The sequence below is a fragment of the Nothoprocta perdicaria genome, unplaced genomic scaffold (assembly GCF_003342845.1).
Source record: "Nothoprocta perdicaria isolate Ctin4 unplaced genomic scaffold, notPer1 scaffold_96, whole genome shotgun sequence".
In the NCBI taxonomy this organism is placed as follows: domain Eukaryota; kingdom Metazoa; phylum Chordata; class Aves; order Tinamiformes; family Tinamidae; genus Nothoprocta; species Nothoprocta perdicaria.
The window spans coordinates 1958261-1971064 of NW_020456265.1; the positions used below are offsets into that span (position 1 = coordinate 1958261).

The 12804-nt window shown below is 38.2% G+C and overlaps 1 protein-coding gene across 1 annotated transcript in view; it reads right to left on the minus strand.

The window, feature by feature from the left end:
• DSCAM (DS cell adhesion molecule) overlaps positions 1 to 12804 on the minus strand; it is a 374272-nt gene that overhangs the window by 57239 nt on the left and 304229 nt on the right. The window contains exon 21 of the mRNA XM_026053029.1: positions 1210 to 1363. Within this exon, the coding sequence (XP_025908814.1) occupies positions 1210 to 1363 (154 nt within the window). The remainder of the gene's footprint in view (positions 1 to 1209; positions 1364 to 12804) is intronic.

The window sequence follows — 12804 nt, forward strand, 5'->3', positions numbered from 1 at the left end:
CTGCTTGTTCCCACTGAGGCCAATTTACTTTGTTAGATCCTCCCCACATCAATAGTGATAAAGCTTCCACTGTGAGCCAAAGTGGTAACATCATAATTACTACAAGTTCCTTGTAGGAATGTTGAAAAATATCCATCCCATATGATAAAATTTTATGTTACAAACACCATCACCTAATAGTTTATCATCAAACTGCTTAATTACCATCTAGGTAGCTAAGAACAGCAAACATGACTATGGTGATGGCACAAGATCCTCTATGAAGAAAATGCATGTTCATGTTAGCGGAGTTTGGCTGAAGTTTGGCTGGATGTTTTTTGAGAAAGTGTCATCATAAAGCACTGGACACTTTCTTTTACACTACTACATCGTTAGCCACATGACTGAAGTGGCACCAGCCTTGTGAAACTGTAAAGTCAATCGAATGCAATGCCAGGGATAAGTACACTAAACCATTCATATTGGTGACTGCTGTGATAATTTAATTAAGTGGAAAAAAAAAAGAGCAGTGATGAAGAGCCCATACAAAAGCTGATTACTAATGGGACTCAACTTGCCTTGCTGTCTAAAAAGTTAGGTGTCTCTTTCCAAGCTAATGTTTTGTAATATCCCAAGTAAGAGCTTAAGTAGTATCTTTTGTTAGAAAAACTAATATAGTTGGAAAAAAATACACAAGATTTCAGGCACATTCAGATTCTTAAAATTGAAAATAGAACCAGCAAACTTCAAAGCTAATGCAAGTTAAGAAAAAGTGCTTAGAGTTTAGATATGTTAATCACGTCATTTGATACAGAAAATAGCACCTGTAGAGTACACAAGAGATATTAGTATGGAGAGGAATGACAAAGAAGTTATCTTGTCAAAAAAAAATAGACATATACACTCAGTTTGGGAGGGCATCATCTGAAATCTCTCTGTACCCAACAAAAGAAGATAAAAATTGCTCCAAAAAGCAATTTATTTCCTTCTAAGGTAGGTGGGATGAATTAGCCCCTAGAGGAGTACATCATTCTTTCTCTCTCTGCTGACTACAGCAAAAGCTTGGGCAATTAGCAAAGAGTTGGTATCTAACTTTTGGAGAGAACTGAAGTTCCTCCCATCAAATCCCACTCTTAATAAGCAGTGAGATACAAAGAAGCCACATGCCAGTTATAACAGTAATTAGCATTCAGAAGTTTGGGATTGCTTTAAAAAGTGCTGCCATCATACCTTTAGCTAGCGGTTCGACAGTGATAATTTCGCTGCTGTTGCCTCTTCCTGCAGCAGTCACTGCCACCACCCAGACGCTGTACTGTCGATTCCGACTTAGGTTGGGGATTCTGTAGGAAAATGAGTCAGGAGAGGCTTCAAACTCGCTGATTACCTGTGATGGGAGAGACAAATGTTTCCAAAATAAAATAAACAGTTGGAAGAAGTGGAGTGCTACAAAGCCTGTTTCTTCAGTGTACTTTGAATGAGTATCAATTACTAAAAACAGATGGCAAATGGCAAGAAACAGAGCAGGCACAATAACTTGTTGCAGTCAATTCATATTCAGTGAGTTTGGGCCTGTATGTTGTTTACAAATTGTTTTTACTCAAATTAGAATTTTTATGAGTCTGTTTATTTTTACAGGGCTGGTAAGTGAACATATTTGACAAATTTGTACCATASGTGTTTCTGACATCCAATTTTATTTTAAAAATATTTTCCTAACAGAAGATTCATTCCTGTATCCAATATAAAATCTGAAGTTTTTTACTTTTGATTTGTCACTGGTCACCTTAAACCTTTGTGGTGGCATCCTGGGATGTGTGGTTTATTACTTTAGTAAATGGAATGAGTCAAGAACCACAGAATCACGGAACAGTTTAGGTTGGAAGAGACTTCTGGAGATCATCTAGTCCAACCCCCTGCTCCAGCAGGGACACCCAGMGCACGGGGCACAGGGYGGCATCCAGGCGGGTTTGGAAGATCTCCAGAGAAGGAGACTCCACARCCTCCCTGGGCAGCCTGTGCCAGGGCTCTGGCACCCTCACAGTAAAGAAGTTCCTCCTCACATGGAGATGCAACTGCTTGAGTTTTAATTTATATTCCTTACCTGATGTCCTGTCACTGGCCAGCACTGAGAAGAGTTTTGCCCCACCTTCTTTACATTCTCCCCTCAGGTATTTGTACATATTGGTAGACTACTACTCCCCAAGACTCACTTTGTTTAATCACAAAGTTGTTTTCATTCCAAGATTCCTCGCAGAAGGTCATCTCAGCTCTTTAGCTGAGCCAGTGCAGCATGACAAGTATTGCAGGAAGTGGCAGCTTTGGCTCTTCCAGCACTGCTACTCAGGCACCTTGGCTGCGGTCGGCAATTAAGAGGACAAGCTTCTAAGCAAGACATTTGCTTAATGGTGAGACATTATCCACTGTGCTTAAAAGTGACCCACGCAAGGAAAGGTGCAGAGGAAAATATAGACTCCTCCGTGGTACACAGGCTTTGTGCCCTTCAGCACCTACTCTACAGGAAGCTTTACTCCCTGGAGCATGAGAAGGAAAAATTCATCAGGCTTGACCATTATTATAACGGGCAGCAAGACAAGTTTTTATTTCTGACACAGGCTCCATAAACTTTTATATTAAAATACTGGGGAAACTAAATACTAGAATGAATAATGAAGACTAACTTCTCTGTGCAATACTAAGCATGGCAATAGGTAACCAATATTAGGCTAAAAATATTAAAACATTAATGACACARAAGATGATTTTACTGGGAATCTACATTAAAAATACAACATCAGTGTAATCTCAATTTTATTTAGACTGACAGAAGGAGTACAAGAAAGCTCTTTGATATACAAATATCTGCTGGTGGTAAAGGCCAATTTCACTTGATTAGCATTTCAAAAAGTACTCTGACCTGAAAGCATTTCAGTATTTAGTCCTTCAAAGTGAATTCCAAATAAATAAATGTTGTTTCTCAGGTATCATTAAGCATCTCTCTAAAATGAACTGCTTAGCCAGCCTCAGCTACTGGATGGGACACTGCATTTCTCTGTTCTTGAGCTTGCATTTCATGTAATAGAGAAGAAAATGGGGAGGGAGGAGTTCATCTCATTTCACTTTTGAAGGCTACAGTGAAGACATTCATTTCTAGGCCAGTCAACTTGACTCTGTTCAGAGACCATGCAAAGAAATGGGCACTTCTAAGGCAAGGTTCATTTGGCCTATATATCACACATGCAGTACAGTGGGATGAATCACGTCCTAGAAACATCTGTATTTTTCCACCAGCTATAGAAGTGTTTGGSTGACTAGCTCAAGCACAGATGTCTGTACTGAAGATATCTAAAATTAGGTAAACTGAATAAAACTCTTTCATGTTAGTGCATTTGTTGACTAAAATATGTAAGCCTCAGTAACAGTAATGAAATGTGACTTTAAGAAGGCATTGCTAGGTTAGTCCTTCATTCTGCAAGAGAGTTCATTCCTCCAAAGAGGACCTCTGTATAACTGGTACTAAAACCACTGTTATATTGGGCAATTCTAATTTATAAAACAGGACATGCTCCATAAAAAACTGCAAATCAGTGATTCAGCCTTTTAAAGTCCCAGCCACTTCCATCTAACACAGAGATGTTCCATTGTTTCTGTGCTCAGAAGACCAGGAGTCCTTGAARCAAAATGCACAAGTGACCTCTTCTGGAAATTAGCCTGGCTAATCTTCCAGTCTTYAGTTCATTGAGCTTGAGTCCCTCTCTATTCGCTTCTGAATACATCCTGTCTATTCCATGGAGACTAACTTTCCTGGGGGGACTGGTTTGCCCTAGCTAGCAGTTATCTTGGCTCCACACAAGCTCACACGGGGCTCACTGCACATTTTAGCCAATCTCATTTCCACTGTCATAATGCCAAGTCAGTTTGTCCCATTTAGCRAACATTTGCCTGGGTTTTCTCTGCTCATATGCTGAGGTCAGTGAAGGCAGGCACTTCTATTAGTATGTGAAATATTACAGAGCTTTGAGAACCATCTGTCTTGACATTTACACAAGAATATTGGACAAATGCCCATGGCTTGACAGGCTGGAACTTCATGAGGTCATACATAAAAATTAATATATCGATCATGGCACAGGAGGCTGAATTTTAATATTCATGAGGTAGCATTTCTGAGGATTAATTTGAAAGTCAAACAGGCTAGACTGGCACTTAAGCTCTACTTATTAATAGAGCTATCAAGCACAATCTACATCTAAAACACCTACTGGAACAGGAAATACAGCATTTAGGATCAGCAAACCTCCTTATTGCTTAATAATCAAGAATGCCCAACATTTCTTTCCAGGGAGCGCCAGAAAAATTTACAGTGGCTTTTTCATGACTTCCACAGCTAATGAAAGAAAAACGCGCCTGCCTTTGGGAGCCATCCCAAATACATCTCCTGCTGGAATGGCAGAGCCTGGGACAGTCAGACACTGACATGAAAGCTTCAGCACTTATCACCAAACCCAGCTGGATTGCTCTGGTTTGAGATCTTATGGTTGGGATGCAGTGAGCAGCTGAGCAGAAGACAAAGACTAAGCCCTTCTGATCTCAAAACAAAAGCTAAAAACATAGCTGAAAAACAGCCAATCCTCAAAAATCCCTGTATTTGCAATATGACCAGCTTGAGGGGCAGGCAATATTGTATCAAAGCAAATGAGAACTTCCTGGAGATCCAAAGAAGGGTCACACAGTTAGTTTCTTTAATGTGTTTTTAAGTACCTTGTCTTCAGATGCTCTCCTTCTCCCACAGAGAACCTGCATCATTCAGACACTTGCAACTGTAGCTCTTTCAAATATAAATTCATTTATTCATTGAATTCATTTATTAATTTAATCTAGTAAACATATCTTCACTCAATTAGTGCTTCTTATTTCCTTAAGGTAAAACGCTATAGCAAAAGATCTTGGTTTCTAACAGGTTAACACAGACTTTTTGTTTCCTCAGCTAACATTTCCTTTCAAACACTTGGGACTGCTCCAGTGACAAAGAATCAATTTAACTTTTAAAATTTGCCTGTCATTTCAATTAGACTAACATGCCAGAGACTTTCATTTCACAAGGAGAGAAAAAAAAAGGAGCTTTGTCAGCAAAGATAAGGTTAAACAATTGAAATATTTTAAAGGAATGTCACCTTGTCACATACTGGCCTTTGCCTGTGCCAGTATAAAACACTTTGTGCTACTTTATCCCTGAAGCAGTAAAATACTTGCTCATGAGATTTTTTTCAACTGCTTTTTATTCATCTTATGGATGATGGGTTAATTTTTCTTCTCTCTTTAGCTCATTGTCAAAGAAGGAGAGAGGGACAAGACTCTAAAGGGCTATACAAAATAAAATGCAATCAAAGGCTCTTCTTAGGATGCAGTCAATATGCTTCACAGAACCAGAAAATACTGTTTCATATACTTTGAAACTGCCTGCTACCTTCTGGTATTTCTTACTCCTTTAGAAAACAAATAGATAGATTAGGTGTACAAATTGAGAACTCTCATACTGTTTTTTGTTTTTTTTTTTTGTTTAACCAAGTCTGGTAAACCTTAAGAAAGGTCCTTTGGAAGAAAAGTATGTTTGCAATAGAACAGTTTTCCAGGCAATCAGAGACTTAAGGTCTCTGATTAAGGCAGATACAATCTGGAAGATGATTGGCTTTTTCATCCTACCTAACACTGCAGCTGTGCAGTTTCTGAGACAAGACAGCTTCACTGAAAATCTCTATCTTCTGGTTCTCTGCAAGTTGTGAGGAAATGTGGAGGTGATCAAAGAAAATAAAAAGTAATATATAAAAACTAATATATAAAAACTAATGACAGGAATGAAAAGCAAGAAACGCTTTAGATTTATGGTGTGAGTAGTAAACTAAGAAAAGATATCATATGTCTCAGTTTGAAATTTTTTTAAAAAATATATTTGCTAGAGTGGTATCTGTGTTTTCACTAGGAATTAGGGTGTTGGATATGATCATAGAATCATCCAAACAAAAGACCGGAAAGACACTGAGAGTTGACCAAAGTTTATCCTCCTTCTGCAAGCCATGTTCAAGTATATCTGCACAATTTCAGATATATGTTTCTCCAGTCTGATCTTAAAAATCTGAAATAAATGGAGATTCTGCAACTCCTTAGGGTGCACAGCCTATTCCAATGCTTAGCTAATCTTATCATCAGAAAGTTTTCTTAGAGCCTTAACTTGAGCATTTCATGCTGCAGCTTAAACCCATATCTTCTTTTCCACTCTACTAAAAACATGAAAATTAGATTACTACTTTCATCTCTGCACCCATTTTTAATATGCATGAAGAGTTAACTTTCCTTTTCCTTCTCTAGCCCTTATCTTTTTCAGACTTAAACAGCAATGCTTTCTACTTTTCCTAGAAATCACATRCTTTCTCTAACAGTTTCTCTAATAATCTCCATTGCTATCCTTTGGACTACCTACAATGGGTCCACAATATTCTTGAATGCATTTTCTAAACCTGTATTCAACAATCCCAGAGTATGTAATCTTTTTTATTTGTATTTGTTGTTTTGTTGCCTTTCTCTCTCTCTTTTTTTTTTTTTTTTTACAACAGGATTATAAACTAATTTACATTTATTTGAGGATACACAATAACCCCATTTCCTCTTCTGAACTTTTTAGTCAATTATTCTCTACTCTGCATCCAAGCAGTTGGTTGTTTACCATACTCATCTTCTTGCACTTACCCATACAAAATTTTCTTTTTCCAGACTACTTTTTCAGCTTGTTAAGATCATGCTGAATTCTAGTTCTGTCCCCAGCACAAAATCTCTTACCTTGTGCCTGCTGAAAATTGACACACTTGCACTTTCATTTTCCAGGCCGCTAATGAAAAGCTAYACTAAAAATGAATAAAATAGATACTTACGCTTCTCCTTCCCGCTCACAACAATGAACCACTAGTTTTGTAGYCTTCCACAGAGAAGCTATCATTTTTGTCTCTATCCTGAGTTGTCTCAGGGAAACAATGATTCCTGAAATACTTCCCTTTTAGTGTGTTTCCTATAGGCTTATCTGCACTGTCAGGTAGGAGAGAGCCAGAAAGTGTATTGAGCKCTTTGCCCATGATGGTGCAGATCATTGCTTTTTCGTTTAATCTCTGACTTAGTTTTGAATGACTTTAAATAACTCTCTATAAAGCAAACCTGCTTCAGAGTGGCTAGTACATCACGGACATGAGTCAGTTAATGTTAGAAGAGTCAGGGTCTACTCCTTTGCCTTTTGTTTATGCAGCCTGTTGTGGCCTGCAATGAGCACTGAGTCACATCAGTAATTAACTTTTTACTTCTATAAGGTCAAAACAAACAAACATAAAACTCCACCTTCTTTGCACATCATCATAGAACTGTCTACCCAATTCTTCATCGGAAAGGATGGACTCTCTTGAGTTGACAAATTACCTAGTACTTAGGGCYTTGACAAGCTGTTCCTACCTGGAAGCAAACTGGGTTAATAGGAAATGGATACAATATGGTATTTATAAATACTTCAAGTATTTATACTTGAATATATACTAGTGTATATATATATATACAAGTATATGTATATATATACAAGTATATATACAATGAAGTATATAAACTTCAAGTCCTTGTGTTCTTCAACAGAGCAGACAGACCACAGTGTGATTCCCTGAATGTATCTAGGTGTGTCCATAGACTTCTTCCTAAGATCACTGCTGTGTTAGTTCTTTAGATCTACTAGCCTTTGCTTTGCTTCCTTTCTCATACATACAGACTGTCAGAGCTCTAATAAAACAACAGTTATGCCCCACCATTTTCATTAAAACCCTGGATACCCTGGATTTGGTCATATAATTTGGCTTCTGCTCACATCTTGCTGCTTTAGCCCAGATTTTGGACATAACATCAATATTATTGTAGCTAAGTAACTGTAAATAGAAGCTGTGTAGAAAACAATGTAGTTTTCCCGTAAAATTTTACTTTTTAAAAATTCTCAGCTGAACTGAAATGTTGAAAAATAAACAACAGACATTTCAGAAACTGTATGTTCAGCTCCCTGCCTTCCCACATGAAGGAAAGTTTTGCGAACCCACTTGCAAGACCTAGACCCAGAAGACAGTCTGCTACCCAAAAGTCTAGGTAGCCCATATAATCAAGAAAGTCAGGAACAACACAAATACACAGCCTGCTCCTCCATTCGGGACAATCGACATGAGCCTTCAAGGGTTCATGATRGAAGGAAGCAGCGTGTGGAGTCATAAGCAGATGACCATGGGAAGTCAGACCATGTAGTCTCCTGTGGTAATACAGAAGGGGATGTGATGAATCTGCTCAAATACCCTGAAACTAATGCCAAGGACTTACTGTTAGACTATACKACATGAGAAATAAGATCATGAGACAAAACATGAATTAAGTTTTATGAAAAAATCAATATAAAGTAAGTTTTAGTAGGGCTTTACATGTAGATCTCTTAAAAATTATATAAAACAGCACATAAATAGCACTAAATTTATAWTCTGTCACTTAAATCTTCTCTTAAAGATCTACACCATGACAAAAATCAGATAAGTAAGAATGTAAAGTCGACAAAGCAATTAAAAGAAAGAATCTGCTATATTTTAGTACAGTAATAAAACTGTGAAATATCTAYGAACAAGATGTTAAGAGAATAATTGTGACATATTAAAAGGGACATACTTTAAATACCATTCAAAGAAATCTTTTCAAATAGCAAAAAAAAAGACTATAAAATAGTTCTATGCTATATAAAGAACAAAAATTAATAAACATAAATATCTCCATGCTGTAAAAATTACTGTACAGGCAAATCGATAAATTTTATCTGTAGTACCTGAATCAATGAACATAGATTTTAAACTGCTACCCTTACAGATTCTGCTGACTCTAAAGAAGTGTACATTGAGTGGTAACTTTATTGGCTTATTCCAGTTCTAATAATTACCCTTCCCACTCTTCTGTGAGACTTTGAGTATACCTTTAATCATTGAAGTCACTACAATGCAATAAAATCTCAATTCATATGTACCATTATAAACTTTTGTACCATTTTCCATGAATTTTATTCAGGTCTTTAAAACTGGAAAGAGACTGGGGACCACAAAATGTGATGCARAGCCTCCTCACATTGAGTAGAATTTGGGCAGATCCTGTGAGGAAAAAAAATGCTTGGAAAGTATCTGGATGCGGGAAATTGATGACACTATTTCCATCTGTTTAAATATTAGATATCTAGTTCAAGATACACTAGAAGAAAACATGTCAGGGCCCTTGCAGATGGCTAGTTTCTTCCCTTCAATAACTGCACAGGAAGCCTCAGTAGCCCCAGAAGCAGACTATGCATCTCTCTCAGATGGCTGAAGTCAGTTGAGGTAAATCCTACCTTAAGCTGCAGAAATAATGCAAGGATGATTTTCTTCTTCAAAAGGCAACCACCAGAGTGTGCTGTTTTTTTAATTTTTTTTTTTTTTTTTTAAAAAACAATGTCAGTATAAGTCTACATAAGTATACAAGTATAAGTAGCAGTTCTGGTGTTTTATGGTATAGGTTCTCATTGGGATTATGAAGACATAGTGGGATAGCTCTCATGGTAAATACGTTGCAGTGGAGGGATACAGATTTTTCAGGAAAAATTGTTGGGCTTGAATGCACAGATCTTTGCCCTGAGGCATGCAACAAACCAGTAGAGAGCCTGTGGGTAAGGATTAAAGGACAGATTACCACTGGTGGTGTTCATACAGGTATCTGTTATGACCTCCTTATCAAGAAGAAGAGGCAGATAAAGCCTTGTTTTAGGAAGCTAGAGAAAGTGTCACAACCCTTGGTACGCATGCATGACTTTAGTACATTGCTATCTGCTGGAAGAACAAAACGGCTGGATGCAACAACCACAGAAAATTTTTGCAAAGTATTTAAGATGTTCCTCTGACTATAAGAGATGTTCTGGTGGACCCAATACTCACAAACAAGGAAGATCTGGATGAAGATATGAAGGTCAAGGTAGCCTTGGCTGTGGCAGCCATGAGACTGTGGAGTTTAAGATCCTGAGGGAAGGTGACAAACAACAGAATTGCATCCTGGTCTTCAGAAGAACAGATTTGGCTTGTTCAGGAACCAACATTGCAAGATGAAACTGCCCTAAAGGCAAAGGCGTCCAGGAGAACTGGCTAATCCTCAACAATGGCATCCTCAGAGTACAAGAACAGTCCATTGCAACTCACCTTCAAGAAGAAGGCAAGAAAGAGGATCTAGATAACTACARGCTGTTCTCAGAATCTGCAAAGATTATGGAGCAAATCCAACTAGAAACCCTTTTAACCATGTGAAGGAAAGAACAGCTGACATGATTTTGCTAAGAACMAATCAGGCCTGACCAATCTGATTGCTTTCTGTGAGGAGACAACTGGTGCTATGGACAAAAAGAGGCCAGTGGATATTTTATACCTTYGTTTTAGCGAAGTCTTTGACCTCATCTCCCATAGTCTCCTCATAACCAGATTTTTAAGGTATAGACTAAAGAAGTGGACAGGCATAGAAATTTGGCCAGACTACGGAGCTCAGAGTAGTGTAAAGTTTAGCTGGAGACCTGTAACAAGTGGCATACCKCAGGAATAATTAATGGGATCAATACTGTTTATGTCTTCCTCAATGACTTAGAGGAGAGGACAAAGGGCACTCTTAAGTTTGTGGAAAGCCCATATTTGTGGGGAACAATTACTATGCTTGAGCTGCTGATCAGAGCGACTTGGACAAGCTGGAGAAAAGAGCTGATTTTTCATCTCAACACTTTCTACGCACATTTGCCAAACAAGTTCTTCTAGCTTTTACCAACACAAGATCAGAGAGCGATAGTGAAGTCATCTTATTCCACAAYTTAATAGCAGTGGAATGAAGACAAGAACCAACTGATGATATCCTGAAAAGGAAAATGACTGAAGAGAGGAGTCTCCATTTACTATCCTTTTACAGTGTCTCTTTACTGGCATGACTCCTTCTATTAATTTCTAAGTCTTACTTATAGAAAGCAGAAGACTGATACACAGTTTAATGACCTGCTTCATCAGAAACAGCAGGATAAACTGGTTTAATGCGTTTGCTTCTGTCACGGGATGACTGGCTGACCGATGGCTTGTTTTAACACTTCCTGCTCTGCCTGCAAATACCTCAGCAATAACCACCACACTTTTCTAATCAAGAAAGCAAAACAGATTTTGTCATAAGTATTGCTGAGTGAGTGACATCATCCTGTTCACTGAATGACATAGTTGCTSTGCCTTTCCTCAAATCCTAACCTCTCACTGTGCTTTACCTACCAGCTTTAATGCTTTCTCAAGCCTCCCTTCATGTGGTAGGAAATCCTGTCTCTTAATCTTCATTCTCGTATCTTCAGGACACATTTTTTTTTCTGTGTTGCCATTTATCTGTCTCCAGATTAGTTTTCTAGAATGGCAAATCATTCGATGCTTGATGTCAGAGTGACCTATTGCAGGGCCTTACATAGTATACTGACTGACCTGAATGCACCAAGAGGTTCCTTCCTATTCTACAGTCCTTTTAAAAGATCTGGCAACATGCATTTAGAGCCTAAGGCTATAAGGCTATAAATTGTTGGAGAAGCTCCCAAAGAAGGCTGCTTCCCCCACAGCCAGCCAGGAGCTARAACACTCTAGCATGTTTAGCAGGAGTCAAACCATGAACACCTATAGCCTCACTGGTCCCTAGGAAAAGCTATGATGATGGGATTGGATGGAAGTCCATGCTGCAGAAGTCCACTGCCTTCAGCAGGCCTGAGCAGAGTGACTATAGTAAATGTTCTGTGGGCAGGGCTTATATCAGGTCTGTGACGATGAACAGCACATATATAATGCAAGGGAAGTGCCTTATGGACAATCATGTGTRGTCATGGGGAGCCAGGTCATGCACAGAGTTGGACATGGATATGGGAAGAAGTTTCCTATACAGTAGGAAAGTAGAATATGAATTGGCTTGCAGAATGATTTATTTTTAATCTAAATTCTGATATGTTTTGTTTCATTTATTTGAATAAAAAAGGATCAATTAATGTCACTCTTTTCTTTAAGGACAGGGATGTAAAGAGAAATTCCAACCAGCACTGTGGACTTGCTGTATATGTCTACATGCATACATGTATATATTGTATATATACACACACTCACCACACTTATACCTCCCTTCATGAACACAGGTAGCAACAGACTGAATATATATGTATACATTAGCAATTAACAGAAAACACAATGACTCCAACTGTTTTTCTTTGGGATGAGGTATACTGTGATCCCTCACTTCATGCTAAAATTTCACAAAAATATAGCAGTCAAATTAATTGTTTCACACTGTGGTCTGTCACAACAGTGTTTTTTTAATGAGGCACTCTAAAACATACCCATGCAATAAGCAACTATGRAAAGATAGTTTTATGACAAAACTGAGTATGACAAAAATTTGCCCAACAGAGGATGTTTATATTCCTGCTGAAATAAACACACAAAAAATCTTTCTAGCAAAGGAGCCTTGAGAAAAAATACTGCAGCTCTGTGCATGATAAGCAAATAGAAAGAGCCAGGAGCACCACCTGGTGGTCTTTCCAACCTGCCAGAGAAGCACTTCGTCCTCGCCCTCTCCGGAGCACCGCACTGCTCTCCAGAGCCATAATCTCAAGGTTTAGTTCTGTTAAATCTAGACTCCTTAGAAAATGATAAACATTAATAAACTGTGTGCCATAGGAATGTACAGTCTATGAGGAAAGATCTCCAGACAGCTTAT